At 58.9% G+C, this 25,745-nt stretch overlaps 2 protein-coding genes across 2 annotated transcripts in view; both read left to right on the top strand.

Annotated features, from left to right (window-relative positions):
• The window catches only part of LOC146333879 (insulin receptor-like), a 56,589-nt gene extending 47,430 nt beyond the window's left edge, over positions 1–9,159 (top strand). The window contains exons 11-21 of the mRNA XM_084825639.1: positions 248–519; positions 643–785; positions 973–1,132; positions 1,348–1,447; positions 2,475–2,542; positions 3,266–3,495; positions 3,921–4,031; positions 4,122–4,281; positions 4,475–4,604; positions 4,855–4,989; positions 5,443–9,159. Of these exons, the coding sequence (XP_084681765.1) occupies positions 248–519; positions 643–785; positions 973–1,132; positions 1,348–1,447; positions 2,475–2,542; positions 3,266–3,495; positions 3,921–4,031; positions 4,122–4,281; positions 4,475–4,604; positions 4,855–4,989; positions 5,443–5,797 (1,864 nt within the window). The 3' untranslated portion in view covers positions 5,798–9,159. The remainder of the gene's footprint in view (positions 1–247; positions 520–642; positions 786–972; positions 1,133–1,347; positions 1,448–2,474; positions 2,543–3,265; positions 3,496–3,920; positions 4,032–4,121; positions 4,282–4,474; positions 4,605–4,854; positions 4,990–5,442) is intronic.
• Positions 9,160–15,208: 6,049 nt separating this feature from the next.
• LOC146333878 (rho guanine nucleotide exchange factor 18-like) overlaps positions 15,209–25,745 on the top strand; it is a 67,486-nt gene continuing 56,949 nt past the window's right edge. The window contains 3 exon segments of the mRNA XM_084825922.1: positions 15,209–15,284; positions 20,838–20,977; positions 22,962–23,350. Of these exon segments, the coding sequence (XP_084682048.1) occupies positions 15,209–15,284; positions 20,838–20,977; positions 22,962–23,350 (605 nt within the window).

Raw genomic sequence — 25,745 nt, 5'->3', positions numbered from 1 at the left:
CAAGTCCGTCCTTCCTCCGGCTGCCACCGCCAGAATTATGGCAAGCTCTGCTGATCCGGTCCAAGTTGGGGGCTGACCGCCATTTCACGGGACCAGGATATGGGGGGGGGCCCAGGTTTTCCAAAAAGAGTCGCCGTAGAAGCGTCTCTCCCCAGCCCACCTCCTGAAATATCCCAGAATCTGCATGGGCTGCCCCGCTCGGCGAGAGTCCCCTCCCTTCACTCTTCCCGCGCGGCCCGTTCTGCAGGCCAGCCAGGAGGCGGCGGGATCTCGGCGGCGTGGCCAATCGCTCCGCTGCGGCATCTCCCACCGTCCCGGGCGCGGCGAATGGCTCCACGGTGGCGCCCGAGAGCCCGGAAGAGCCGCGGCCCTTTGAGATGATGGTCCTGAAGGAGTCGGTGGTCATCTCCAACCTGCGGCACTTCACAGGCTACCGGATCGAGATCCAGGCCTGCAACCGGGAGGCCCCCAAGGAGTGCAGCGTGGCGGCCTATGTCAGCGCCAGGACCATGCCGGAAGGTGAGTGGGGCCCTGTTTCCGGCTGGGGCGGGGGGGCAGCCTGTTCAGCATCTGCGGGACAGCGCCAGCTGGCCCCCTCTGCCCCGAGTGACCGTTCCGTCTCCCCGCCCTTGTTGCCGCCAGCCAAAGCGGATGACATCACCGGGCCCGTGACCCATGAGCTGCTGGACAGGAGTGGTGTCCACCTGAGGTGGCGGGAGCCCCGGGAGCCCAACGGGCTGATCATCCTTTACGAGGTGAACTACGGGCGCCTTGGAGACGCAGAGGTGAGCCCTGTTTCCACCCCTCCCTTCTTGCGTTCCTCGGGAGGCGTTCCGCCACGCAGGGCGTTCGCGGACACCTCAGGGAGGAAAGGCACACAGCCCTTTCTGTTTGGCCCCCTGCACTTGGCTCCCCACGGCTGCCTCTCTGGGGAGATCAGCATCCCATTCCTTTTGCTGTCCTGCCCCACAGGAGCAGCGCCACTGTGTATCTCGCCAGCAGTTCACCAGCGAGCAGGGCTGCAAGCTGAAGGGGCTTCAGCCGGGCAACTACAGCGTGCGCGTCCGGGCCACGTCCCTGGCCGGCAACGGCTCGTGGACAGAGCCCATCTACTTCTATGTCCACGACTACGGTAGGCAGCGGGGTTTCCCGGCGCGGCCTCCCCCTGTTCATCAGGGGCGGGGGCACACGGCAAGGGAGCTGTAGAGACAGGAGAAGAGTTCTGTCCTTGCCTCCAGCCCCAGCTCTCTGTGCGTGTGCAAGAGAGGGCTGGCCCCCTCCAGTGGGATTGGACTGCAGCTCCCATGATCCTCAGACTGTCCTCCCTCCCTCCCGCCCCAACTGCAGTGACCAGCAGCACCGACCTCGTGGGCATCATCGTCCCGATCATTTTTGCCGTCCTCTTCGTCGTGATCATCGCAGGCGCCTACGCCTTCGTCAAAAAGAGGTGGGTGCCTTGTCGTCCGGCGCGTTGCCTCCTGGTCGTGCCATGCCCAGAGGTCACCTGTCCGCCGCCTGCAATGGACTGTCTGAGAATCATCGAGTCGTCGAAGAGTAGGGGTAGAAGGGGCCTGTAAGACCCCCGAGGCCGACCCCCTGCTCAATGCAGGACTCCAAGTCCGAGCATCCCTATAGATTCAGAGAAAAGTAGGGTTGGAAGGGGCCTACAAGACTGTCAAGACCAGCCCACTGCTCAGTGCAGGACTCCAAGTCAGAGCTTCCCTATAGAATCATCGAACAGTAGGGTTGGAAGGGGCCTGTAAGACCATCGAGTCCAACCCACTGCTCAGTGCAGGAATCCAAGTCAGAGCATCCCTGACAGATGGCGGTCCAGGCTTGTCTGGAATGCCTCCAGTGTGGGCTGCCCCCCACCTCCCTAGGGAATGGGTTTTTGCTATTATTATCATTATTATTTACATTTCTATGCCACCCCACGGCCGAAGAAGCTCTCTGGGCGGGTTACAGAAGTTCAAACATTAACATGCGATAGAACAAAGTTTAAAAGCCATTGGCACGAAAGCACACAGACAATATACCCACACGGTACATCACATGCCACTCGAAACACCTCTGGACAGTCGGTCATCACTAAAGACACGCCCAGGACCAATCAAAACCCGTCACGTGCTGCCAAATGCTATCAGCAGATGCTTGGCGGCGAGGTTTGCAGGGTGGGAGCGAGGAACGGTTTCTTCTCAGCGGGTTGTGCTCCATACGGTGGTTTCTGGGGGTCCCCAGTCACTGCCTGTGTTTCTCGCGCACGGACTCGAGCCGTTCCCCTCCCCCCTCATGAGGACTAGAGACCTCCCTGGTGGCTTTTGTGTCGTGTTTCCGGCCAGGAATTTACCGTCCTTTGGGGCTGTGCAGAACGCCCCACCCCCACCCCCAGCTTCTGCGCTAGAATCCCAGGTCTGCAGCTGGCGGCCCACTCTGACGGGCGGCTCTTGTTCCTTCTCTGCCTCCCTCCTTTTCAGGCAGACGGAAGGACCCATGGGGCCCCTCTACGCGTCCTCCAACCCAGAGTACCTCAGCGCCAGCGATGGTGAGAGACGGGCGGGATTCCTGGTGCTGGTTTGAGTTGCCCGTCTGGCGCGTCGGCGCTTTAAAATGTTTGTCTGGGGCCGGCCAATAAGCAGGGCAGGATTCTGCTTTCAAGCCAGCTGTTAGACATCTCCCAGACACCCAAGGTTGGCCTTTTCAGTCTCCAAGAAGAAGCTTTCCGGGCAGCTGCTTCTCAGCAAGAAGCGGGTTCAAGCAGGGCACGAAGGGGCGAGGGGGGCGAGGGACGCTGAGCACTAGGAGCTTTGGCAGTGCCGAGAGCAGGAGGGCACTGAGCATGACCAGCGCCCAGAGGAGGAGCTGCGCTCCCCGAGGGGCTCGGCGTGCGCGGGGCTGCAGACAGAACAGCTGATGGGGGCAGAGTATGGCTGCCAGAGGTTTCAGCGGCAAAGGGAGGCTAAGAGGAAAGAATGGCGGGATTTGGCCTCCCGTCTTCCCCCCAGCGCGGGAGGGCTCCAATGCCTTGCAGGAGTGCGGGGTGGAGAACAAAGACTGCTGTCTGCGCACGCTGGGCTCGGGGGAGGCGCCTGCATGGGACAAGAGCGGGAGGTCTCCGTTCCCGCACGCCGGCGACCTCTGCGGGGCTTCCGGACACGAGAGCCAACGAGAGGTGAAGGCAGCCGCCGTGCAACACAGGCCTGTTCTCCCTTCTCCTTCGGCCTCCTTGCGAGCGGTGTGTGTTGTCCCCCCCCCCGCCCTGCTGTAGTGTACATCCCGGATGAGTGGGAGGTCCCACGAGAGAAGATCGCGCTCCTGCAGGAGCTGGGCCAGGGCTCCTTTGGCATGGTGTACGAGGGGATCGCCCGGGACATCGTGAAGGGCGAGGCCGAGATCCGGGTGGCGGTCAAGACGGTGAACGAGTCGGCCAGCCTGCGCGAGCGCATCGAGTTCCTCAACGAGGCGTCGGTGATGAAGGGCTTCAGCTGCCACCACGTGGTAAGGCGGGGAGACGGGCCGCCTGTCCTCTTTGGGGGGCTGGGGCAGGAGGACCCCTCTCGCCCAGGCCTTGAGCGGCCTTTTCTGCCCGCGGGTGGCGCGAGGAGGCCTTGGTGAGAGCAGGAGAGGCCTCTGGGCGTTGGACCACAGCGCAGCCCTCGCCTTGCGCCCAGATGCCCCCATCTGGCCAGCCCAAACGGGTCGCAGGGCTGAGGGAGGTTGGGCCCATGGAGAGCTGCTCCAGTCGTGCAACACGCTGAGGGGACAAAGGCCCTGTGTGTGGGCTTGAAGCGTGGACCAGGCTCGGAGTGCTTACTCTTGGGCTTCCTTGGGGCGGTGGCTGGAACGGGGAGGGAGCGGCCGTTGTCTCCTGCCGTGCCTTAGGACGGGGCTCCCTCTCTCCCCCCCCCCGCTTCTTTTCTCAGGTCCGCCTCCTAGGGGTGGTCTCCAAAGGGCAGCCCACGCTGGTGGTCATGGAGCTGATGGCGCATGGGGACTTGAAGAGCTACTTGAGGTCCTTGCGTCCGGACGCGGAGGTACGGGCTGCAGGCGAGGTGGGGGCGAGGGGGGCCGCAGCACAGGAACGGGCCTGGCCCAGCTAACGGCCCGCTGGCTTGGCTCCTCAGAACAACCCTGGCTGGCCCCCGCCAACTCTCCAGGAGATGGTCCAGATGGCGGCCGAGATCGCCGACGGGATGGCGTACCTCAACGCCAAGAAGTTTGTCCACCGGGACTTGGCAGCCCGCAATTGCATGGTGGCCGAAGACTTCACCGTCAAGATCGGAGGTACGGCGGCCTTGCGAGGTGCCACGCTGTTCCGGGAGCACTGGGGTCCGTTTGTGGGGGTGCCCTTCGGGTGAGGGAGGAGGGGGAACCAGGCCGCCCAGACGAGGCCCTCGGGAGGCCGGGGGGACCTCCTCCCCTGCCTGGTCGCCAGGGGCCGAGGGATCGTGCTGCAGCAGCCCGCTCTTTCCTTCAGACTTCGGCATGACCAGGGACATCTACGAGACGGACTACTACCGCAAAGGGGGGAAGGGCCTGCTCCCGGTGCGGTGGATGGCCCCCGAGTCACTCAAGGACGGCGTCTTCACCACCCACTCGGACGTCTGGTGAGTGGGCCCCCGCCTGCCTGCCGCTTTGGGCCCCCCCGGCCGAAGCGGGTGCAGTTGGGAAGGAGGAGAGACCCCCGGAGCTTGCCCGCGCCCCCTTCTCGGCTGCCCTTCATGGAGCTTCTCCGTGCTGGCGAAGGCACAAAGCCCCTACCCTGGGGCGCCCACCTCGGGGGCAGGGCAGAGTTCTGGCTGCGGGGGGCGGGAAGGGCCTTTTGCCGCCTGGCCCCCATCCTCCCCATTTCCTCAGGTCTTTTGGTGTCGTCCTCTGGGAGATCAGCAGCTTGGCCGAGCAGCCTTACCAGGGGCTCTCCAACGAGCAAGTCTTGAAGTTCGTCATGGACGGGGGCTGCCTCGAGCGGCCGGAAAACTGCGCCGAGAGGCTGTGAGTGCGCTGTGCGGGGCTCAGCTCGTGCCCCGGGGAGGCCTGGGAAGAAGGCTGGTGCCTGAGGAGTGGGGGGCATAGAAGCGTAGCTCTCTGTGTGTCTGGCAAAGGCCACCCTGCTTTCCCTTTCTCGGACAGAGGGTGGGACCCTTCCACGGTCTCCTCGGTACTGCCCCGCGTTCTCTCTTTTGTCTTGACCCTGTTTCCCGGCCGAGATGGTCCCACAAAGCCGTTGCCGAGTGGATGGTATTGGGGGTCCAGCCCCAGTGCTTCCCTCCCACCACTTCAGCAGGGCGCTTCGGGGGCTGGCTGAAGGCAACGGGGCCCGGGGCTGCTTGTCCCCTCCTGCGAGAGGTGGGGCTTGCCCCGGGGAGTGAAGAAGCAGGCTGGGGCAGCTGCGTGGGGGCGACAGAGCGGGAGAGCTAACCAGGGCCCACCGGTGTGTCGTTGCAGCCACACCCTCATGCAGATGTGCTGGCAGTACAACCCAAAGATGCGGCCCACCTTCGTGGAGGTCATTGACATGCTGAAGGATGACCTGCGCCCCACCTTCCGGGAGTCATCGTTTTTCTACAGCGAGGAGAACAAGCCCCCCGAGACGGAGGAGTTTGAGCTGGACTTCGAGAACATGGAGAGCATCCCTCTGGACCCATCCTCCTACTCTCAGCGGGACGAGGGGCTGGGCCGGGACAACGGGCCCTCGGTGGGGCTCAAGGGGAACTACGAAGAGCACGTCCCGTACACTCACATGAACGGGGGCAAGAAGAACGGGCGCATCCTCCCCATGCCGCGCTCGGGCCCCTCCTAATCGCTCCTCCTCTCCGGGGTTCCCTCTCCACGCGGGGTCTGGGCGGCACTGCTGGCCGCGAGACCCAGGGACGTGGGTCCTGTCCACGCTCCGCACCATCCGGAGAGTCGATGGGCCTTTGGGGCTGGGAGGGAGGGCATCTGGTTTGCGTGGCTCTGCTTGCTCGTTTCTTTTCCGGCGCAAGAGTGGACTTGGCCCGTGAGGCGCCAACTGACAGGCCCGTTGCTGCCGATCCCCCCCGCGCACACGCCTGCTTCTGCGGCCGGAAGCGGCTTCACGCCGGGAGGCTCGGAAGGAGGACTCCTGCCTGCCTGCGAACCGGGGCTTCTCTTCACCCGTCCCCGAGCAGCGCCTGAAGCTTTTCCCTCCCGCCGCCCTCTTTGCTAGCAAACTCCTTCTCGTTTTACTTCTCTTCAAAGGCTGAAGGCGCTTCCCGAGGCGGGAAAGACGGACTGCCCTTTTCCTCCAATTTGACCAACCGCTGCTTGCTTTTCTTCTTGATGGGTGGGCCTTGTGCACGTGGGTGGATCTATCATGGCCGTGGAGGTGCCTGCGGAAATGGGCAAGTCGTTTTGTACATAGCCGTTTCGTCGGGCCCCGGAACGGGGAGAGCATGCGGCAGCCCTCGTTCCCCCCGCATGAGTGGGCGCTGAGCGGCATCGTTTTATACGGAAGAATTCTTGTGGGGACGGGCTTCCCCACTCAATTCGGCAGGACGAGGCGGCCCACACCCTAGCTAGGCCCGCGAGGCGCGCCACCTCCTCTCTCCCCACTCATGCCCACCCATCAGCATTGTGTGTTTGTTGTGACATATTTAAATCTTCAATGGTGAACCTCCCTCTAAATTATTGGCGCCTTCAGGGACCCTTCCCCGCCCCCTTTTTCCAGCTCCAGGCAGGGGAGGGGAGGCGACGCTTGCCTGCTTGGCCTGAGAGGGGGCCCTTCGGTGCCCCAGCGGGTCTGGGCGAGTGAGCCGCCTGGGAGCCAGGGAGCCCGGCTCTTCTGTGCTCGAGGGATAGCGTGGTGTGTGCGTGGTTTTTTAACGTGTGTTTTTCGAGCCCATCGTGGCGCAGAGCCTGCGGAGCTCCGGCTGGCCTTCCCGCTGGTTGTGGGGAGCCTGCCCAGGGCCACTCTCCCCGTTTCCCTCCTCCCCCCGTCCTCACCCTCATCTTGCCTTTCTGCACGTGCCGCCTGGGCCTCTCAGCTGCCAGGTGTTCTGCGGGGAAGGGCGCTCGCCTGGGTGAGCAGAGCTCACCTGGGTGCCAGGGCTCCCAGAGCCAGGCTAGCCTGTTGCCACCACAGTGACGGAACCGTGCCATTGCTCCCGTCTGCGTTTCTGCTCGGGGGGCGGGGTGGCAACCTCCATCCGCTGTGGCCTGTGCACGTGCTGTGTGTGAGAGAGCGCCTCGCCATCGAGGCAGCTCGTGGGTCATTTTCTTGTGCTGCTTCTTCAGTTGGAGGGCCGCCATTCTGCCTCCTGCCCCCCAGTTGTGCACTTTAACTTTTCTGCCGCCTGGTCATGCCTTCCCCTGGCCAGCCCCGCAAGGCTGTGGGCTCTTCTTTGGCATCCCCGCAGACCCCGCTGGCCTTGCAGGCGCTCTCCACAGTAAGGCAATTGACTCCTTTGCCGAAAGGCCTCGCCACAATATTATTTATCGCCTCATGTTTTCCTGTTGTCTCAATAAGCTCTTGGAAATTATGTCCATGTAATGTGAATCATGGTTACGGAAAAAGAATCAAAAGGATCTCATTTTCTGGAGGGAAAAGCAGGTTCGAAGGCCTTGCGAAAGACCTGGGAGTCAGGCGAAAGAGGAAGGCCACAAGGCATTTCGTAGAATCGTAGAATAGTAGGATTGGAAGGGGCCTACGAGGCCATCCAGCACAACCCCCTGCTCAATGCAGGAATCCAAGTCAGAGCATCCCTATAGAATCATAGAACAGTAGGGTTGGAAGGGGCCTGTAAGACCATCAAGTCCAACCCCCTGCTCAAGGCAGGAACCCAAGTCATTTCGGGGTGTGCCAACCCTACAATGCTACGATTCTACCCTCCCCTTTAGCTGGCTGCCCCCCAGAGGCACACACCGTTCAGGATGTCTCGTGAGCACGAAATGTCCAGCCACCTTTGCCGTCAGTCCTTCTGAACACATCCAGTGGCCTTAACTCCTCGTTGTGCTTGTGAGCCTGGCAGGGAGATGGCCCTATGGGAGATCAGTCCAGGAGGAGGGGAAACGCTTCAGCTGGCCCGGAAGCAAAGCCAGCTAGCTCCGGAGATGCACCGCCTCTCCGTGAAATAAAGGTTAGCTGCCGTCTCCGCAGCGTTTCCTTAAATTCGTGTTTGCACATGCACACTCCCATCCTGCTTGGCCACATCCTTCCTCCGCTTGAGCACCGCTTCATCTTCGGCTGTCCGGGAGCGTTTTTGTGCCTCGGCCTGCCCCATCTGGGAAGAACTTCATAAGTGAGAAAGCAAACAGGCCCCCGGTGCGTGTGCGCGCGCTTGTTTTCTCAAGGCCGTCCTGGGCGCTGTGGCTCCAGCCTGTGTCGAAACCTTCAGCTCTTGGACCTGCCGGTGTTTCGTCAGAGGCCTGTGAGGCAAGCGGGCCGGCGGAAGCCATGCAGCTCTCCTGATCCCAAGCCAGCCATCTCCCACAGCAGCCACGGAAGAGAGGACGCGTGAGCGGCTTTCCTCCTCCCTCCACCCCCCCATTTATTTCCCCCCCACGATGAAAAGCTAGGAAGTTTTGCTCAATTTTCGCACGCACGTTTTGCTGTTCGTGTCACCAGCACGCTTGCTTGAGTAATTTGTGGCGTGGCCGGGGGCGGGGGGGCTGATCGGTTGTCTTAAAATCACACAGACATTTCTGGAGAACTTCAAATCCCCTGTTGCCAGAACTTGGCAAACGTACAGATGTTTCGGTGGAGAAGGTTGGGGTGGCGTCTCTCGAGAGTGGCACCCCCCCCCAGCATGCTGCATATTCGAGGGAGGAGAGACAGATGGGGGGGTGGCCCCCTGCTCTCACTATAGATGGAGCAAAGGCACCCGTCATGCTGTGGGGTGTCTCCCTGAGCACCCGCCTCACCGCTCCTCCTCGTAGGCACCAGCGGTCCCAGAACACGCGTCTCTCACAGAAATACCCCTTGTTTTACCGTGACAGATCAACGTGTGCCATGGCTTTGAGAAAATAACATGAACTCGCACACGTACCCCCTTGATTTATTCTCCCAGTGCTTTCTTATCAGCCGTGATGTGTATAGAGAGTATCTTTGGCTATACAGTGGAAACTTGCCGTGTGTAAAATGTTGAACAATTAACTGTTTATATCAAAACAGGAGAAATTCCGAATAAATTATCCGAGAATGTTTCCCGCCTGGGCGGCTGCGTCTCTTTCGCTTCTGTTCGTCCCCTGGCTGCAGGAGAAGCTTAGCTGGAATGGCGCAGGCGAGGGCCTTTCCAGGAACCGGTTCTGCGTTTCGAGCTCTGGGGCTGGTTCCTTGGGGTCCTCGCGGGATGTTGCCCTCGGCTCCTCTTCCCCCGAGCAGGGCAGGGTGGGATGGCCGCTTCCTTGCGCAGAGCCCGTCCTTGTGGTTTCCTTGGCGAACTTTTAGTACCCAGAAGGTGGAGCTGTCGATCTGTGGCCATCCCTTCCTAGGTTCCGACTTTCACCCTAGAAGTTTCCTTTGGGGACCATGGGCTCGAGACTTGGAATGCAGCGCTCGTCTCTTCCTCTTCTCAACCAGCTCCCGGCCCTGGCTTGTTTCCGTGCCCTTCTGTGTACGTCCAAACAGGCCAGCAGATACTCCAAGGCGCCTTAAAATTGCCCCAAACTGCATTTCGTGTCTTCAGGACACCGAGACGCAAGAAAGGGGCGATCCGGTAACGTTCATTGGGCCTTGATTTGCGGCGACACCCCTGTGGGGCACACCTGAGCTCGGCTTTGGACTTTCCAGCAAGCCAGCCGCTCCCCTTGGCTGTGGTTTCAAGAAGGGTGCTGTTCACAATTTGGGGGAAGGGGGGAGTCGTTGCAGAGACGGGGGGAGCACGAGCAAGGGGCTGGATGCGCCTGATCTCAGAAGCTGAGCAGGGTCAGCCCTGGTTAGTCCTTGGATGGGGGACCGCCTGGCAAGCAGGCTTCCTGCATGGAGCAGGGGGCTGGACTCGATGGCCTCGTGAGCCCCTTCCCACCCTATGATTCTATAATCTATAAATCAGCGGTATGGGCTGGATGGGCCTGATGCTGGAAGCTAAGCAGGGTCAGCCCTGGTTAGTTCTTGGATGGGAGACCACCTGGGAAGCAGGCTTGCTGCATGGAGCAGGGGGTTGGACTAGATGGTCTCATAGGCCCCTTCCCACCCTATGATTCTATGAGGGGCAAGTCAGGAACAGCTGGATGTGTGTGTGAGAGGGGGGGGGAGGGAAGATGCTGCCTGAGAAAAGGGGAAGCCGAGTGCTTGAACCCGTTGTCCCGGCAGTGAGCCAGCAAGCTGCCCAGAAGGGAGGACAGCAAGGGGGACGCAGCCACGGCATTCAAGGTAAGGGCCTCCCCAGATGAACTTCGCCGTATGCCGTGATGTAAAATGTCACGGAATCCAGAGAGCGAGCCTTGACGTTCAGCAGAGCTCTTCGTGGGGAATGGTCTTTAAGGCGGAAGGGAATCGCAGAATAGCAGGGTTGGAAGGGGCACACAAGAACCTCGAGTCCAGCCCCCCTGCTCAAAGCAGGACTCCAAGTCAAAGCATCCCTATAGAATCAGAATGGTAGGATTGGAAGGGGCCTGTAAGACCATCTAGTCCAACCCCCGGCTCAGTGCAGGAATCCAAGTCAGGGCATCCCTATAGAATCTTAGAATAGCAGGGTTCGAAGGGGCCTGTAAGACCATCTAGTCCAACCCCCTGCTCAGTGCAGGAATCCAAGTCAGAGCATCCCTATAGAATCCTAGAATAGCAGGGTTGGAAGGGGCCTGTAAAACCATCTAGTCCAGCCCCCTGCTCAATGCAGGACCCCAAGTCAGAGCATCCCTATAGAATCCTAGAATAGGAGGGTTGGAAGGGGCCTGTAAAACCATCTAGTCCAGCCCCCTGCTCAATGCAGGAATCCAAGTCAGAGCATCCCTATAGAATCATAGAATAGGAGGGTTGGGCCTGCAAGACCCTCAAGTCCAGCCCCCTGCTCAAAGCAGGACTCCAGGTCAAAGCATCCCTATAGAATCATAGAATGGTAAGATTGGAAGGGGCCTGTACGACCATCTAGTCCAACCCCCAGCTCAGTGCAGGAATCCAAGTCAGAGCATTCCTATGGAATCAGAATAGGAGGGTTGAAAGGGGCCTGTAAGAACATCTAGACCAACTCCCTGCTCAGTACAGGAATCCAAGTCAGAGCATCCCTATAGAATCCTAGAATAGCAGGGTTGGAAGGGGCCTGTAAAATGATCTAGTCTAGCCCCCTGCTCAATGCAGGACTCCAAGTCAGAGCATCCCTATAGAATCCTAGAATAGCAGGGTGGGAAGGGGCCTGTAAGACCATCCAGTCCAACCCCCCTGCTCAATGCAGGAATCCAAGTCAAAGCATCCCTATAGAATTGGAGGGTTGGAAGAGGCTTGTAAGACCATCTAGTCCAACCCGCTGCTCAATGCAGGAATCCAAGTTAAAGCATCCCTATAGAATCATAGGAGGGTTGGAAGGGGCCTACAAGACCCTCGAGTCCAACCCCCTGCTCAATGCAGGACACCAAGGGACAGAGGAGGAACTGTGTTGCAGGCCCAGTTGGAACATGAAACCATGCAAAGCATCTGAAGCTCTCAACGCTTAGCTTGGATCCCCGGGCTTGTTTACCGTTCCCAGCCTCTTCGCCCCCCATCACCACCACCACCTTTCTTTGTTTCACATCCAGCCCAAAGAACAGTTCTGGGGAACACGGAAGCTTGCACGGTCCTTTGCGATCTTCTGTAGTCGGTCCTGGCACAGGTATTCCACTACTATTTTTCTAACGGACCATCTGCAATCTCACTCTTGAGATGCCATCGCTTCCTTGGTGTTGGCTCGGGGCCCCTTGAAGACCTCACACAGCTGCTGGGAGTTGTAGTTTGACACATCTGGAGGGCCCCGCTTGGAGACAGCTGATGTAAAGATCGACAGATTGAGGGGGCTGCCACTTCACTGTCCATGGTTTTTGCAAGCCATTTGGGAACAATCCTGGCCACACACCTTCCGTTTCCACAAGGGAAGGGGGTAGGGACTTCCTTGGACGAAAGCTGACCATTCAAGGAGTGGGGTCAGAGGCTCCCCGAGGGCCTGGGCCCCCAGGAACAAATGCGACATCAAGCGTGGTGTGTGTGCGTGGGGGGATCTTTTGTCAAAGGACGGGGTGGGGAATACTCGCCCCCCTCTGATGGGAGTCGAAGTGCAACAACACCAGCCCCAAGGCAACACGGCCAGGGACCAGGGTTGATGGGAGCTGTCGTCCAGCCACATCTGGAGGCCACAAGCGCCCTCCCCTGCGCTGGCGCCTGGGTCTGTCTCGCTGCTTTTAAGACCACGTCGTTCTTTGTCACATGGGTTGGTGCTGTGCACCGCCCAGGGCGGGCCCTTGCCCCGAACAAACGGCTCCCATGAGACGTTAGTTCATAGTTAGTTCAACGGCGCCCATGAATTAGTTCAAGAAATAAAAATGGGAGACGCGTCTCCAGGATTGGCAGGGAAAGGGGGCAGGATCCCAGCAGAGCCCCGCCTAGCCCGCCCCTTCCAGTCATGCCATGCTCAGCACCCTTCTCCAGGGCCGGCCGCTGCTTTGCAGGGAGCAAAGAATCACCCGCCCGGCCTGCCTGGCGCCCCGATCTCCTGTTTCGGATGCGCTGGGAGAGACTTCCCCCAAAGAGGTGCCTCCGTATTTGGGACCTGACCTGAGCCTGTTGGAGGCATGGAGGCCGGCCCACCCGCTGCAGCGGAGGGTGGCCAGACCAGGGTCTCCCTGGCCAAAAGATAAGCAGTGCTTTAAAATAGCCCTTTGGCGTGGAGTCGGGTATTGGCACCTCCCGCCCCTGCGGACGGGACAGAGCACCCTTGGCTGCCCGGGGGGGAACCTCGGCCTGCAGCGGGAGAAGCCGCCTCCAGCTTTTCTCCGCCCATGGCCCGGCCTTTCTGCATGCCCTGGATCTGACAGGGTGGCCCAGTCCAGGGGTTTTGGTTGGCGTAGGGCCGCTTCCCCACCACAGCAAAGTGGCTCCTCGTCTGGCGCGTGCCCATGTCTGGAACATGGGGGCAAAGGAGCATCACCTACCCATGTGCTCGGCGGGCCCGCAGGAGCCTAAATGGGCCGGCTTGGCAAGGGAGGCTGTTGCACTGCTCTGCAACAGGCCTCCGGCAGGCGAGAGAAGGATCCGAAGAGCTTCCCGCTCGCCTTCTTGATTTGCGGGGTTTGTGATCTGTTTATGACCTCAGATTCATGCGCCACTTCCCACAAACGTCTCTCAGTGGTGAGCACGAAATGCCGTGGCGTCAAAGCGACCCGATACAAATGAATACAAGTGCAATAAAAATGGTGGGGCAATAAAGCCGCACACTTGGGACGCTGGCCAGCTCGCACGTCCGGGAATGGCTGCGTCCAGAGGTGCAGGAGGCGGCAGAATGTCAGCTCCGGACCCACGTTGTGGCATGAAATCGGCGCCACATCCATTTCCAGGCACCCCCCTCCCCCGGGCCCTCTCTTGCTGCTGTATACCCAGGCTGGGCAGAAGCCACATCCGGATCTCGGGGTGCTCGCAGGGAGCCTGGAGGCGAGCCTTGGTGTGTGGGAGCTGCCGCACCGATGCTGAACAGCAGGCGGGGCGCGTGCTCAGAGGCACCCTTGTCCTGCAATTCCCTGCCCGCTTGCTAGAGCCGCTATTTCGCGCCTGGTGATGGCTGACGGACCTCGGGGGACGAAACCCAGCATCAGTCATAGGAACATAGAATAGTATAGTAGGGTTGGAAGGGGCCTACAAGGCCATCAGGTCCAACCCCCTACATAGAGTAAACCTACTGAATTGAAGCTAGGGATGTCAGTCCCGTTCCTGTCAATGGGTCTACCCCAAGTCAGACTTTAGCTGGATCCCCCCCCCCCGGGTTCTCATGCAAAGCTAAGTAGATCCCACCAACGTAAAGTCTAGAGTGCCAGCTTATCTCCTGGTGTTCAGTTGGGCACAATGTCCACTTTTTAAAAATAGAGTTCCTAGAATCATAGGGTTGGAAGGGGCCTGTAAGGCCATCAAGTCCAACCCCCTGCTCCATGCAGGAAGCCTGATTCCCAGGCCTCCTCCCATCCAAGCACTAACCAGGGTTGGCCCTGCTTCGCTTAGGAGACCAGACGAGATCAGGCTCATCCATTTAAAAATCCGCATTTTAAAACGGGTTGTGGCAAGGTTGCTTGGGAATATGTTCCTAGGCGAGGCGGCTTCGGCACTTTTTTGCCCCAGGCCTGTTTTTCAGGAGGGAGCATGGTGCCTGGAATTCTGCCACATAGGACCACGGGAAGCTGCTCTGTACAGACCCGGTTCACGCCGCAGGACAAACCCGAGTGTGGGCTGTCACTGAACCGTGGGTGATTGAATCATGGGTTGTGGTGTTGTGTGACCCCAGCTGCCCTAGCAAGCCATGGCTTGTTAACCACAAACAACCCACCGTTCGCAACCCAACAGCAAACCATGGTTTGTTAGCGTGGCTGGGGTCACACGACACAATCATCCATGGTTCAACCTGCACCCTGGCTCGTCATTTTGTGTGAACCCAGCCACAGAGCCAAACCGTCTAACGCAGCATTGTTGACACTGAATGGCAGCAGCCGCTCTTTGAAGAGGATTCCTTCCTAGCCCTACCTGGAGATGCTGGCAGGGATCGAACCGGGCCCGAATCAGGGGCTTGACCCACTGAGCTGCGGCTCTCCCCCACAAAGTTCCCATGGCCGAAACATCACGACTGTCATTTCTGACATTCTGCTCCGCAGGACACGTCGGTGTGTTGTTCATTTTAAACGCATCTCCTTGGTGACATTGACCATGCTCAATACCTGCGCGAAAGACGGCCCCCGCCCGCTGGCGCTCCCTGAAAATGCCCCCGCCCGCTGGCAACGTTCGGGGTGCAGGAGTGAAGGCAAAGCAAGTCCCCGTGACTTGAAACGTTGCGTGGCAATGGGGTAAAATTTGCCCGGGATGTGGCTGCATCCCCCTCGTCCAGGAGCCCTTCTGGCTCGCGCAGGGAGGAGGAGGCCGCGTGTCTGAAGCCAGCCTGGCTCCCGCTGCCTTCCCTCAGCTGATGACTTTGACAAAGCCCTTGCTTGCCGCCTCTCCCACTCCCTTCTGGGCTGGAGTCCCGGCAGAGCTGCGCGGCTGCTCTCCTCCGTCCTGCACAGCCCAGACAGAGACCGGCTTCCCCCCTGTGCCATGGCTGACTCTCTCCTCAACCACTCCTGGCCGTCCTTCTCCAGGCGCTGGATGAAGCGATGGTCCTTCAAGCGAGGTAACGCGGTGCAGGCCCATGCCCGGAGCAGGGCAGCCCCTTGGGGCAGGCGGAAATTCTGCAACCCTTGCGGAGAGGCAGGGTGCCAGGAGAGGGATGTGGAGCCAGCATAAATATTTGGCTCTCCTCTTCCTTCCCGGGGCTTCCAAGTGCGCTTCTGGCTTCAGCCACCACAGCCTTGACTTACTGCCTCCATGGGGGGGTTTGGGGGCGGGAGCTGGGAGGTTGGTGTGCACATGAGCCATGGAGCTGCGGCTGGAGGGTTGGGTGGTCTGGCAGAGTCAAACATGTGGACGTAGACCCCGCATCGGGGTCTTCCCAAAGGAGCAACAGCTTTTGTGGTGGGGGAGGGGATCAGCTTCTCTGCATGTCTCCAAACCTTGCATCCTGGAGCTGCTCCCATATCGGTGCCGAGGACAGGAAACCATGCTCTCTTCATCTTTCTGAGCGACCCCCCCCCCCCGTGGAAATCTCCCTGGGACCACCGTTGCCCACTTTCTTCTCCTCCTGCACTTCTTCTTACCACACATTGCAGCGGGCTCCCCCACGTGTGGGGCCTGGGGAACGCAGCCACGGTCCCGCTGCCGTAACCTTTTATGGTTCCCGCTGGGTTTCTGATGAGCCACTGCAGAACCTGCTTAATATCCCTGGGAGCAGGCGGGGCACTTTGGAGAGCCCTCGGAAGGCCTTGTCTCCTACACGCGGCCCTATGAGAGGGCAAATCCCTGCTGGGGCTAATCCCTGTTAAAAGCCTTACGAAGAAGAGTGGGGCGATTTGCACCAACCCAATGTACTCCTGGGTGCAAGAAGCCGTAACATACCACCAAGGGTGGCCCAGTGTGGGGGCTACGGAGCTCCTGCAGTCTCCCTGCCCAAGCCCCAGCGTTCGGTATCGTCTGAGGCAAAGGCGTCATGGAATAGTAGGGCTGGAAGGGGCCTACAAGGCCATCGAAGTTTTCAGGGCCCACAGGACACACACCTCTGTAAGTTCTGCATATGCGAACATATCTCTCCATATTCAAATTAAGAAATAACAGCGAGGTCGGATTTAAAGGTCACAGGAGGCAAAGCCAGCCGATTCCTTTCGCACCCGGGTCATCTCAAATCAAATCCGTTCTTCCCTACATTTGCGCCTGGATCCACATCATCCCAAACCAATGGCAAACGTTTTTAAAGCTTAATTTCCATGCAGGGAGATATGGGGGGGAGTTGTTACCCCAGTTGCCCTTCCCTCCCCAGACACAATCCCCCTTGAAAATCGTCCCCTGCATGGCAATAAAGCTGAGGAAAAAACCCTTCCGTTGGCACAAATGGACACTTGGGGCCCTGGGAAACAAGATCCGGGGCCCGGCCCCGTGGGCCCATTCCCAGCAACGCCCCCAGTCCGAGGGAATGCTTCCCCACTTCAGGATGTTGGGGTGTGATTGGCCAGTTCAGGAGATCACTGTCCCTCTTCCTGCGGCCTCCATTCCAGAAGCCTCCCATCCACCCAGCGGCTTCCAGCCAAGATCCAGACAGTGGCAAGGTAGGAAGAGGCATCCATGCATCCACCTAGATCAGCTTTCCCCAGCTGAGGCCCTCCAGATGTACTACTCCCAGCAGGCCCCAGCCAGCCACGCTACCTCTCACTTTAAGGTCTCACTTCTCCCAAGGGGTGACAGGGATGTACGGGGTCCCCCTCCCTCTATTTTTCCCTGGCCCAACCGAGTGAGGGAAGCTAGATTGATGAGAGAGTGACTGGCCCACTGAGGTTCATGGCGGAATGGGGATTTGAAACCAGGTCTCTTCAGTTCTAGTCTGGCAGCTTCACAACATACTGGTGGGCTCTCCCACGCTGGAGGCATTCAAGACGAGGCTGGACAGCCATCTGTCAGGGATGCTTTGACTTGGAGTCCTGCATCAAGCAGGGGGTTGGACTCGATGGTTTTACAGGTCCCTTCCAACCCGACTCTTCTATGATTCTATAGGGATGCTTTGACTTGGGGTCCTGCATTGAGCAGGGGGTTGGACTGGATAGTCTTACAGGTCCCTTCCAACCCGACTCTTCTATGATTCTATAGGGATGCTTTGACTTGGAGTCCTGCATTGAGCAGGGGGTTGGACTGGATAGTCTTACAGGCCCCTTCCAACCCGACTCTTCTATGATTCTATAGGGATGCTCTGACTTGGAGTCCTGCATTGAGCAGGGGGTTGGACTCAACCGTCTTATAGGCCCCTTCCAACCCTACTATTCTAGGATTCTAAGATCCTGCTGGCCGCCCCCCCAAAATCAACCACCAACCCTCTGAAAGTGGTCCGTGTGGCTGACCAGTGGCCGGGGGTGGGGGTGGTGCAGAACCCAGGAGCAGAAATGTGCTCCCTGCAACTAGCCGAGGGGACTGCTTTTTCCGGGGTGCAAACAAGCTCAAAGAAGACCACGGGCAACTGTCCCTGGAAAGTGTGATTAAACTCTCAGGTTAAACGTCATTTCTTGGCCCGGAGGTGAACCTTGGAACAAGGGGCAACCAAGGCACAGAGGAAGCTGGGCTGGCAGAGGGGCAGCTCTCTTGGGGGGCGGGGAAGGTGGGCTGGTTCTCTGGCTTCCTCTTCATGCCAGTTCGTTATCATATCAGAGGGCTGCTGCTTTGGGCCAGGACATCGTAGCCCTGAAGGGCACACAGGCCTCCCCGCATCCAGAGGGTGGCAAATCCTCTTTCATAGATCAGAGATTCATAGGGTGGGAAGGGATCCACGAGGCCATCTAGTCCAACCCCCTGCTCCATGCAGCAAGCCAGCTTCCCAGGCAGTCTCCCATCCAGGACTAACCGGGGCTGACCCTGCTTACCTTCTGAGATCAAGCACATCCAGCCCATACTGCTGATTTAGAGATTATAGATTCATAGGGTGGGAAGGGGCCTACAAGACGCTCGAGTCTAACGCCTTGCTCCATGCAAGGATTATATTATTACAAATTATAGAGATCCGGGTTCGAGTCCCCACTAGGCCATGGAAGCTCCCTGGGTGGCTTTGGGCCCATCACAGACTCTCAGCCCAACCCACCTCACAGGGTTGCTGTTGTGAAGATAAAATGGAGGAGTGGGAGGATTATGTACGCCGCCTTGAGTTCCTTGGAGGGGAAAAAGGCAGGCTATACATGTAATAAATAAGCAAATAAGATAAATAAAAAGGCTCCCCGACTCTGGCTTCCAAGGATTGCTCCTTCGCCTAGCCTTCCCCCAACCTGGGCCCCTCCAGATCTTTTGGGCACCAGCTCCCATCAGCCCCAGCCAGCAGCCTGGGTGTTGTGGGCCAAAGCGTCTGGAGGGGACCAGCTTGGGAAAGGCTGAATTGGGCAGAGGAGGGGGAAAAAGCAGGACGGCGACCCTTGATGGGAATATCCCAGCTGCCCAGATGGATGGGAATATCCCAGCTTGGCCGCTGCTGGGCCTTGGTGGCCTCAGTCTGCTTTTCCGTCCTTCTCTTCTGGCGAGTTGCCCCAAACGTCTTTGGAAGTATGTGGGAACGCCTGCCTTCTCTCAGGGCAAGCGGTCTTGGCTCATGAGGGGAAAGCGTGTGCCGGTCCGGCAGGCTCCTCTCCCCCGCCCCCGAGCCCCCGCCACTTGGATGCTTCTGCACAGTTTGTCCCTCTCCATGGTACTACCTGGGCATCGCTTAACCACTGTCAAGCAGCCCCAGGCAAGCGGAGGAGAGCGTGGCGGGGGAGAGCAAGAGAGGAAGGCATTCCCCTCCTTGCAGGGCCTGCACATTGCCTAAAATGGTCTCCCTGCAGCCCTGGGCGCTCCCTCTCTCGGCACAGCAGCCTCTCCTGCACAGGACGGCATGTCCCGGGCCTGATTTATTGGCGTCTGAAGGCAGCCAGTCAGGTGGGAGCCTCAACAGTGAGATTTGGGGCGGGGGGCGGCAAAGGCACAGACTGCCTTCCCAGGCCTGGGTGCCACCGATGAGCAAGGGGACAGGACAGCGCCGGCTGGATGCGGCAAGAAAGGAGCGCGACAGCTCTCTTTCGGCTCTGGTTTCCACTGCTCCCTCCTGCCATCCTTGCAGCATCTCTGACTGCCCTCATGTGCCGGGATTATATCCCTGCCGATTGACTCATTTGCCCAGCTTTCCGTGCAACGGGACCCGGGCAAACATTCGAACAGAGTGAGGGACACGCTCCATTCTGATCCCCACGAGTCACCCCAGTCTTAGGCAGAGCTGCTAAGGAGGAACGCCTCATAGAATCATAGAGTCATAGAATAGTAGGGTTGGAAGGGGCCTACGAGGCCGTCGGGTCCAACCCCCTGGTCAATGCCGGACTCCAAGGCAAAGTTCCCCTATAGAATCCTAGAATAGTAGGGTTGGAAGGGGCCTACGAGGCCGTCGGGTCCAACCCCCTGCTCAATGCCGGACTCCAAGGCAAAGTTCCCCTATAGAATCCTAGAATAGTAGGGTTGGAAGGGGCCTACGAGGCCGTCGGGTCCAACCCCCTGCTCAATGCAGGAATCCCATTAACTCCCGCCAGCAAATTCTGAAGAAGCTTTGCAAGACGGAGCGTTTCGAGGGGAAGGCCCAGCTTTGCGCCGCGTGTTACTGAAAGGCGCAGAGTAAGAACTTCGGGGCATTCGGCTGCATCTCGGTGATGTGAAGGAGCGCATGAATGCAGTTCAAGCAGGCACGGCAGAGGCCCACCTGAGCGAACACCAGCGTGGGAATTTCGCCCAGGATCCTGCTCGCGGTAGCGCAAGGGCAGAGCGCCGGGGAAGCGGCCCGGGTCAGTGCCGAGGCAAGGGCAGCAGGCCGCCCAGAGTCCGGATGCAGGGAATGCCAGAGAGGAGCTGGGGCGGCTTTCAGGGAAAAACAGGTCTGGGCGCCGACGTGCTGGCCTTGCTCCGGCACTTGGTGCCTAGAACCGAAGGCTTTCAGTTGGTGCGCCGAACGTGAGCGGCCAAAAGCACTTGCACATTGCCACATGCGCACGCACATTCATCTTGCCCCAGATCCCAGTTCGGTTGGCACAAATGTCCTCAGGAGACTGAATCGGCCCCGCTTTGGTCTGCGGACGTTTCAGCCTGAGAGGAACGGTCTCCTCACAGAAATGCCTGTCGTCGCAGGGAGTCCTTATTCCTCAGGCAGGCACCCCTGCATCTGGCAGCTGGCTGGGCCTGAACCTTTGGGTCCCGGCACTCCTGGGGGCTCAGGGGTCGCTCGGCATCTGCCTGAGTCCGAGGGGGACTACCTACAAAGGGCTGATGGCCGTCTCCTCCGAGGGCCAGGATTCCAGGTCGCCCTTCCAAGAGGGGTCCAACTCGCCCTTCAACCTCCTTGGGGGGTTTGTTGACCCAGCTTTCCTTGGGAGACAAGCAGCGGGACAGATCCTCATCTTCAGCTTGGCAAAGCAAGGGACGGTGAGAGGGGAGGCCAGACTGCAGGCAGCCTGACAAGTCCGGCGGGCGCCTGGTTGAGGCCATGACTGTTCCTGCGTCTTCCAGCAGCTGGGGAAAGGGCGCCTCGGCTCCTCTTGGCTTGGCCTTTCTGCCCCCTAACTGGCCAACCTCTGCTCCTTTCACCCAGGGTCAGAGTGCAAGCCAGCGGCACGGGATTGCCCTGGCGGCCGTGCCGTCCCCTCCTCGAGCTGCAGCAGCTCAGACACCCTGCCGCCAACCCCGATAGCAGGGGATGAGGTCTTCTTTGGCAGCATGACGGAGGAGAGGGTAAGCATTTGCCGCCGGATCCGGCCCAGTTGCATGTTCTGCTGGGGGGGGCTCAACCTGGGTCTGGGCTGTACCACTTCAGGCCCCATGTGTGGTTCGTGGGCCTCCTCCTCCTCCTCTATACGAAAGTGGCCTGTCAGGAGTGTAGAAGCCGTCTCCCTTTCTCTGCGCAAGGAATCCTCATTTATATCAAGAAAGAGGCTTGTACCGTCGCAGGAGCCCTCCCCTGAGCTGGTACAGCCCTGACACAGGTTTATGATGGCGGCGAGAGCTGGGCCTCTCTCTAGGCTGGCCTTCCCCAATCGGGCGGCCTCCAGATGTTTCGGACTCCAGCGCCCAGCGTTCCTGACTGCTGGCCATGCTGGCTGGAGCTGAAGGGGGCGGAAAGCCAATACATGTGGAGGGCACCAGCTCGGAGAAGGGGGGCCAAAGGCTTTGCCTCCTCCAGGACCGAAGGCCCGCACCCCAGCAGGGGCCTGCTGGCAAGCATGCCCCAGACCTGCCCCTCCTTCTCTTCCCTGAGGACGAGACGCCATGGCCTCCTTGCTCCCTGGCTCTCTGCCTGCCAGGAAAGCAGGTGGTAGCAGTGATGAGGAAGAGGAAGAAGAGCAGGGGGTGACCTTGGCAGTGAGAGGAGACCTACCTTGCCCACAGGCCCTCCAAAGCCTGGCCCTGCCCCGGCCCTCACATCCCCCAAGGGTGGGCATTTCTTCCGCCCCATTGTCTGCGCGCACACACACACCCCGGTCCCATCCCAGTGCTACAGTGGGAAGCATGTTTTTTGGGCCAGTGGATCATACATGGAATCGTAGGGTGGGAAGGGGCCTACAAGGCCATCAAGTCCAATCCCCTGCTCCGCGCAGGACGCCTGATTCCCAGGCGCTCCCCCATCCAAGCACTAACCAGGGCTGGCCCTGCTCAGCTGCCGAGATCAGGCGCATCCTGCCCTCGCCATGGATTCTATGCATGTGTTTCTGCTTGTGAGTCTATCATGGCTTCTAGGCTGCGCTTCGTAAGCTGCCTTGGGTTCCTTGCAAGAGGAAAAAAGGTGGGGTATAAATGCAATAAGTAAATAAATAAATAAATTCTGCAGTGCAGCGGTGGGACGCCCTGCCATGCATTCGCAAGGTCCCAAGTTGAAGGGGACGCAGACCGGAGGGCTCAGAAAGGCCCTGCTCCCCCCAAGGCCCTGGCCGAGGAAGTCGCTGCCAGTCAGAGGAGACGATGCTGAGCCTGTTGATGGGTCGATGGGCTGACGCAGGAGGGGGTGGCCTAAAGAGGACAGCGGGGAGCGCTTTTTTCACAGGCAGGAGGTCCCAGGTTCTGTCCTGGGTAGCAGGCCTGGGCTTCGAAGGATGTCTCGGCGTGCCTCTCGGTGCGTGTCTTCGCTAGAAATCAACAGTCGCAGTGGGGATTCCTCCACTCTGCGGCCTGGATTGAGGAGCCGGGGGGTCAGGATTTGGGCCAGGGGTCCTGCGCCCCTGCACTGCAGACCCCAGCGGTGCACAGAGACCCCACAGAAAGGGGGCTGGACTCGATCGCCTTGTAGGCCCCTTCCAACCCTACTATCCTATGATTCTATGATTCCGATCTGTCACCATTTTGTTTCCTCTGGGGCGGCATGCCTTCGCGGGTCCCACAGCTTGCAGGTGTTTGGGCAGGGGAGTCGAGAGCAGCATCCGAAACGCTCCAGAGGCCAGACAAAGAGGCCACACTGGGGGGGGGGTGTTCCCTTTTCAGTCTCCGCTTTTGCTTTCTCTAGCCAGGCTGGGGTTCATGGGAGCTGCAGTCCAACACATCTGGAGGGCGCCGGTTGGGGAAGGCTGTTTGGCACCAACAGAGAGGCGTCCTCTTGGCAGGAGAGGGTGCCCCTGCCACCTTGCTGCCACAGTTGCCCCCTTGAGCTCGTCTTTCGTCCAGCGGTAGGCAAGCACGATAAATGAATCAGTAGACCAATCACGTCCCTCCTTTCCTCCCCTGGCAGGAGGATGACACTCCTTCTCCGGATCAGGACCGCTGCCCTGGCACAATCTACAGCAGCACAGAGGACCTCATCTCCATAGACTCTGCGCTCCAAGGCTCAGAGTATTACAAGGACCTGGGGCTCACCGGGCCCGCAGACAAGCACTGCGCATGGTGGTTGCAGGGTGGCCCCAGGGAGGGGCTCGCCACAGCCCCCTGCCCCCAGACGGCCCGCCACTACCTGGATGAGGACTGTGCCTGCTCCTGCAGCTATGGGGGCCAGGGGGGCTTCGTTGGGGCAGAGCCGGCCCTGCAGCCCGAGGCATCTTTCTCGGCTTTGGTCAGGTCTATGTCCGCCTCACGGCGGTACAGCTGGGAAAGCCCCGTGTCTCCAGCAGATGCCCAGCGCAGGTGAGTGGGGCTGGGGTGGGGGCTCACACAACTTCATCTTGGGCACGCTCCGATGACACCATGGTTGAGGCTCCGGGGCCATATTTGAAGGTTGCCTCTGCCACCGACTCACACGACAGCCTTGGGGAAAGCATGTCCCCCTGCCTCTGCCTCTCCTTCCCCGGGGTGCAATAGGGGGGAAACACTCCCGAACTACCTGACAGGTTGCTGTAAGGATTAGAATGAGATGATGCAGGGATCCCCGGCATGGTGCCTCCAATCACTTTTTAGAATCTTTCTTCCATTTGTGTAATATATGTGGATGGATTTGTATATATCCCTAGCAAGGCATACATATGGAATGCATGCAGAGGAAGGCACCAAAGGTGATCCGGGGACTGGAAACAAAGCCTGGTGAGAAGAGACGGAAAGAACGGGGCATGTTTCGCCTGGAGAAGAGAAGACTGAGGGGAGACAGAATGGCGCTCTTCGAGGAATGGCTGTCCCAGAGAGGAAGGCCAGGTTCTCTTCTCGATCATCCCAAAGTGCAGGACACGGAATCATGGGCTCCAGTTGCAGGAAGCCAGATTCCGGCTGAACTTCAGGAAAAACTTCCTGTCAGAGCAATACAACAGTGGAACCAATGACCTAGGGAGGTGGGGGGCTCTCCCACACTGGAGGCATTCAAGATGAGGCTGGACAGCCACCTGTCAGGGATGGTCTGACTTGGAGTCCTGCATTGAGCAGGGGGTGGACTCGATGGTCTTACAGGCCCCTTCCAACCCTACTATTCTATGATACTAGCAATTGTACATGGGTTTCAACAAAAGCAGACCAAATATCCAAGGCAGTATCCGCTTGAAGGTGCTGTTCATATGCCACCCGTTCAAACACTGAAAGTTTTGTCAGGTCCTCAGTCCCTTGCATTATAGGAGACGAGGGTCTATCCATCCAATGTTGCAATATTAGTTTTTCGGCTGTTAAAAGGGCGCAGAGAATCCATTTGCGCAGACCATTTGCTCATTTCCATGAAGCAGGGAAATAATTTAAGAGTGAATATTAAAGGCTGTTCCAGTACAAGTACAAAACCTTTCTGTGTAGTAACGTCCTCCAGAAAAGAAGCAACTAGGGGACGTTACCAAAACGTACGTTTCGAAGAAGCCTTAGCTGCATTGCACTGCCTGCAATTAGCCAAATCCGACGGTTATAGAGTCATAGAATGGTAAGGTTGGAAGGGGCCTATAAGACCATCCAGTCCAGCCCCCTGCTCAACGCAGGAGTCCAAGTCAAAGCATCCCTGACAGGTCCAGCCTTTTCTTGAATGCCTCCAGTGTGGGAGAGCCCACCACCTCCCCAGGTAATGGGTTCCGTTGTCCTATTGCTTACGTTTTTCCTGATGTTCAGCCGGAATCTGGCTTCCTGTCACTGGAGCCCATGATTCCGTGTCCTGCACTCTGGGATGATCGAGAACAGATCCTGGCCTTCCTCTTTGGGACAGCCTTTCAAGTCCTTCAACAGCGCTCTCCTACCTCCCCTCAGTCTTCTCTTCTCAGGGCTCAACATGCCCAGTTCTTTCCGTCTCTCCTCACAGGGCTTTATTTCCAGTCCCCAGATCACTTTTGTTGCCCTCCTCTGAGCCCTCCCCAGCTTGTCTGCATCCTTCTTCAAGTGCGGTGCCCAGAACTGGACACAGCACTCTGGATGAGGCCTGCCCAGTGCTGAGCAGAGGGGACCACGACCAACTCTACTCAGTCCCTCATTAAAGAGCCGCTGTGGTGCCCAGCAGACATGAAACAGAAGTGTCTGCTGAATGAGACACCACCTGAGATCCAGAGACACAGGTGGACTGGAAACAAAGCCCCACGAAGAGAGATGGAAAGACCTGGGCCTGTTTCGCCTTGAGAAGAGACGACTGAGGGGAGATAGGGGACCGCTCTTCAAGTCCTTGAAAGGTTGTCCCAGAGAGGAAGGCCAGGTTCTCTTCTCGATCATCCCAAAGTGCAGGACACGGAATCATGGGCTCCAGTTGCAGGAAGCCAGATTCCGGCTGGACATCAGGAGAAACGTCCAGACTGTTAGAGCAATACGTCAACGGAACCCATGACCTGGGGAGGTGGTGGGCTGTCCCACACTTCTCAGGGATGCTTTGACTTGGACTCCTGCATTGAGCAGGGGACTGCATTTGATGGTCTTAAAGGCCCCTTCCAACCCCACTATTCTATGATCTGTGATCTAGGTAGAGACGCCAAAGTGGCGATCCCCTGATCAGGCATTTTGTGGCGGTGCCCACAGCAGTTTCTCAAATCCCCGAATTGGATTCCTGCAGGGGGTTGGACTCGATGGCCTTGTAGGCCCTTTCCAACCCTACTATTCTATGATTCTCTGAGTCTATAATCCCCCTGGGTCCGAAAAGGCT

This window comes from Heloderma suspectum, chromosome Z, assembly GCF_057233095.1.
Source record: "Heloderma suspectum isolate Gila_16-S chromosome Z, 16-S_ref, whole genome shotgun sequence".
NCBI lineage: Eukaryota > Metazoa > Chordata > Lepidosauria > Squamata > Helodermatidae > Heloderma > Heloderma suspectum.
The sequence above is the reverse complement of the archived record's forward strand: the minus strand, read 5'-3'. Positions and strand labels throughout refer to the sequence as shown.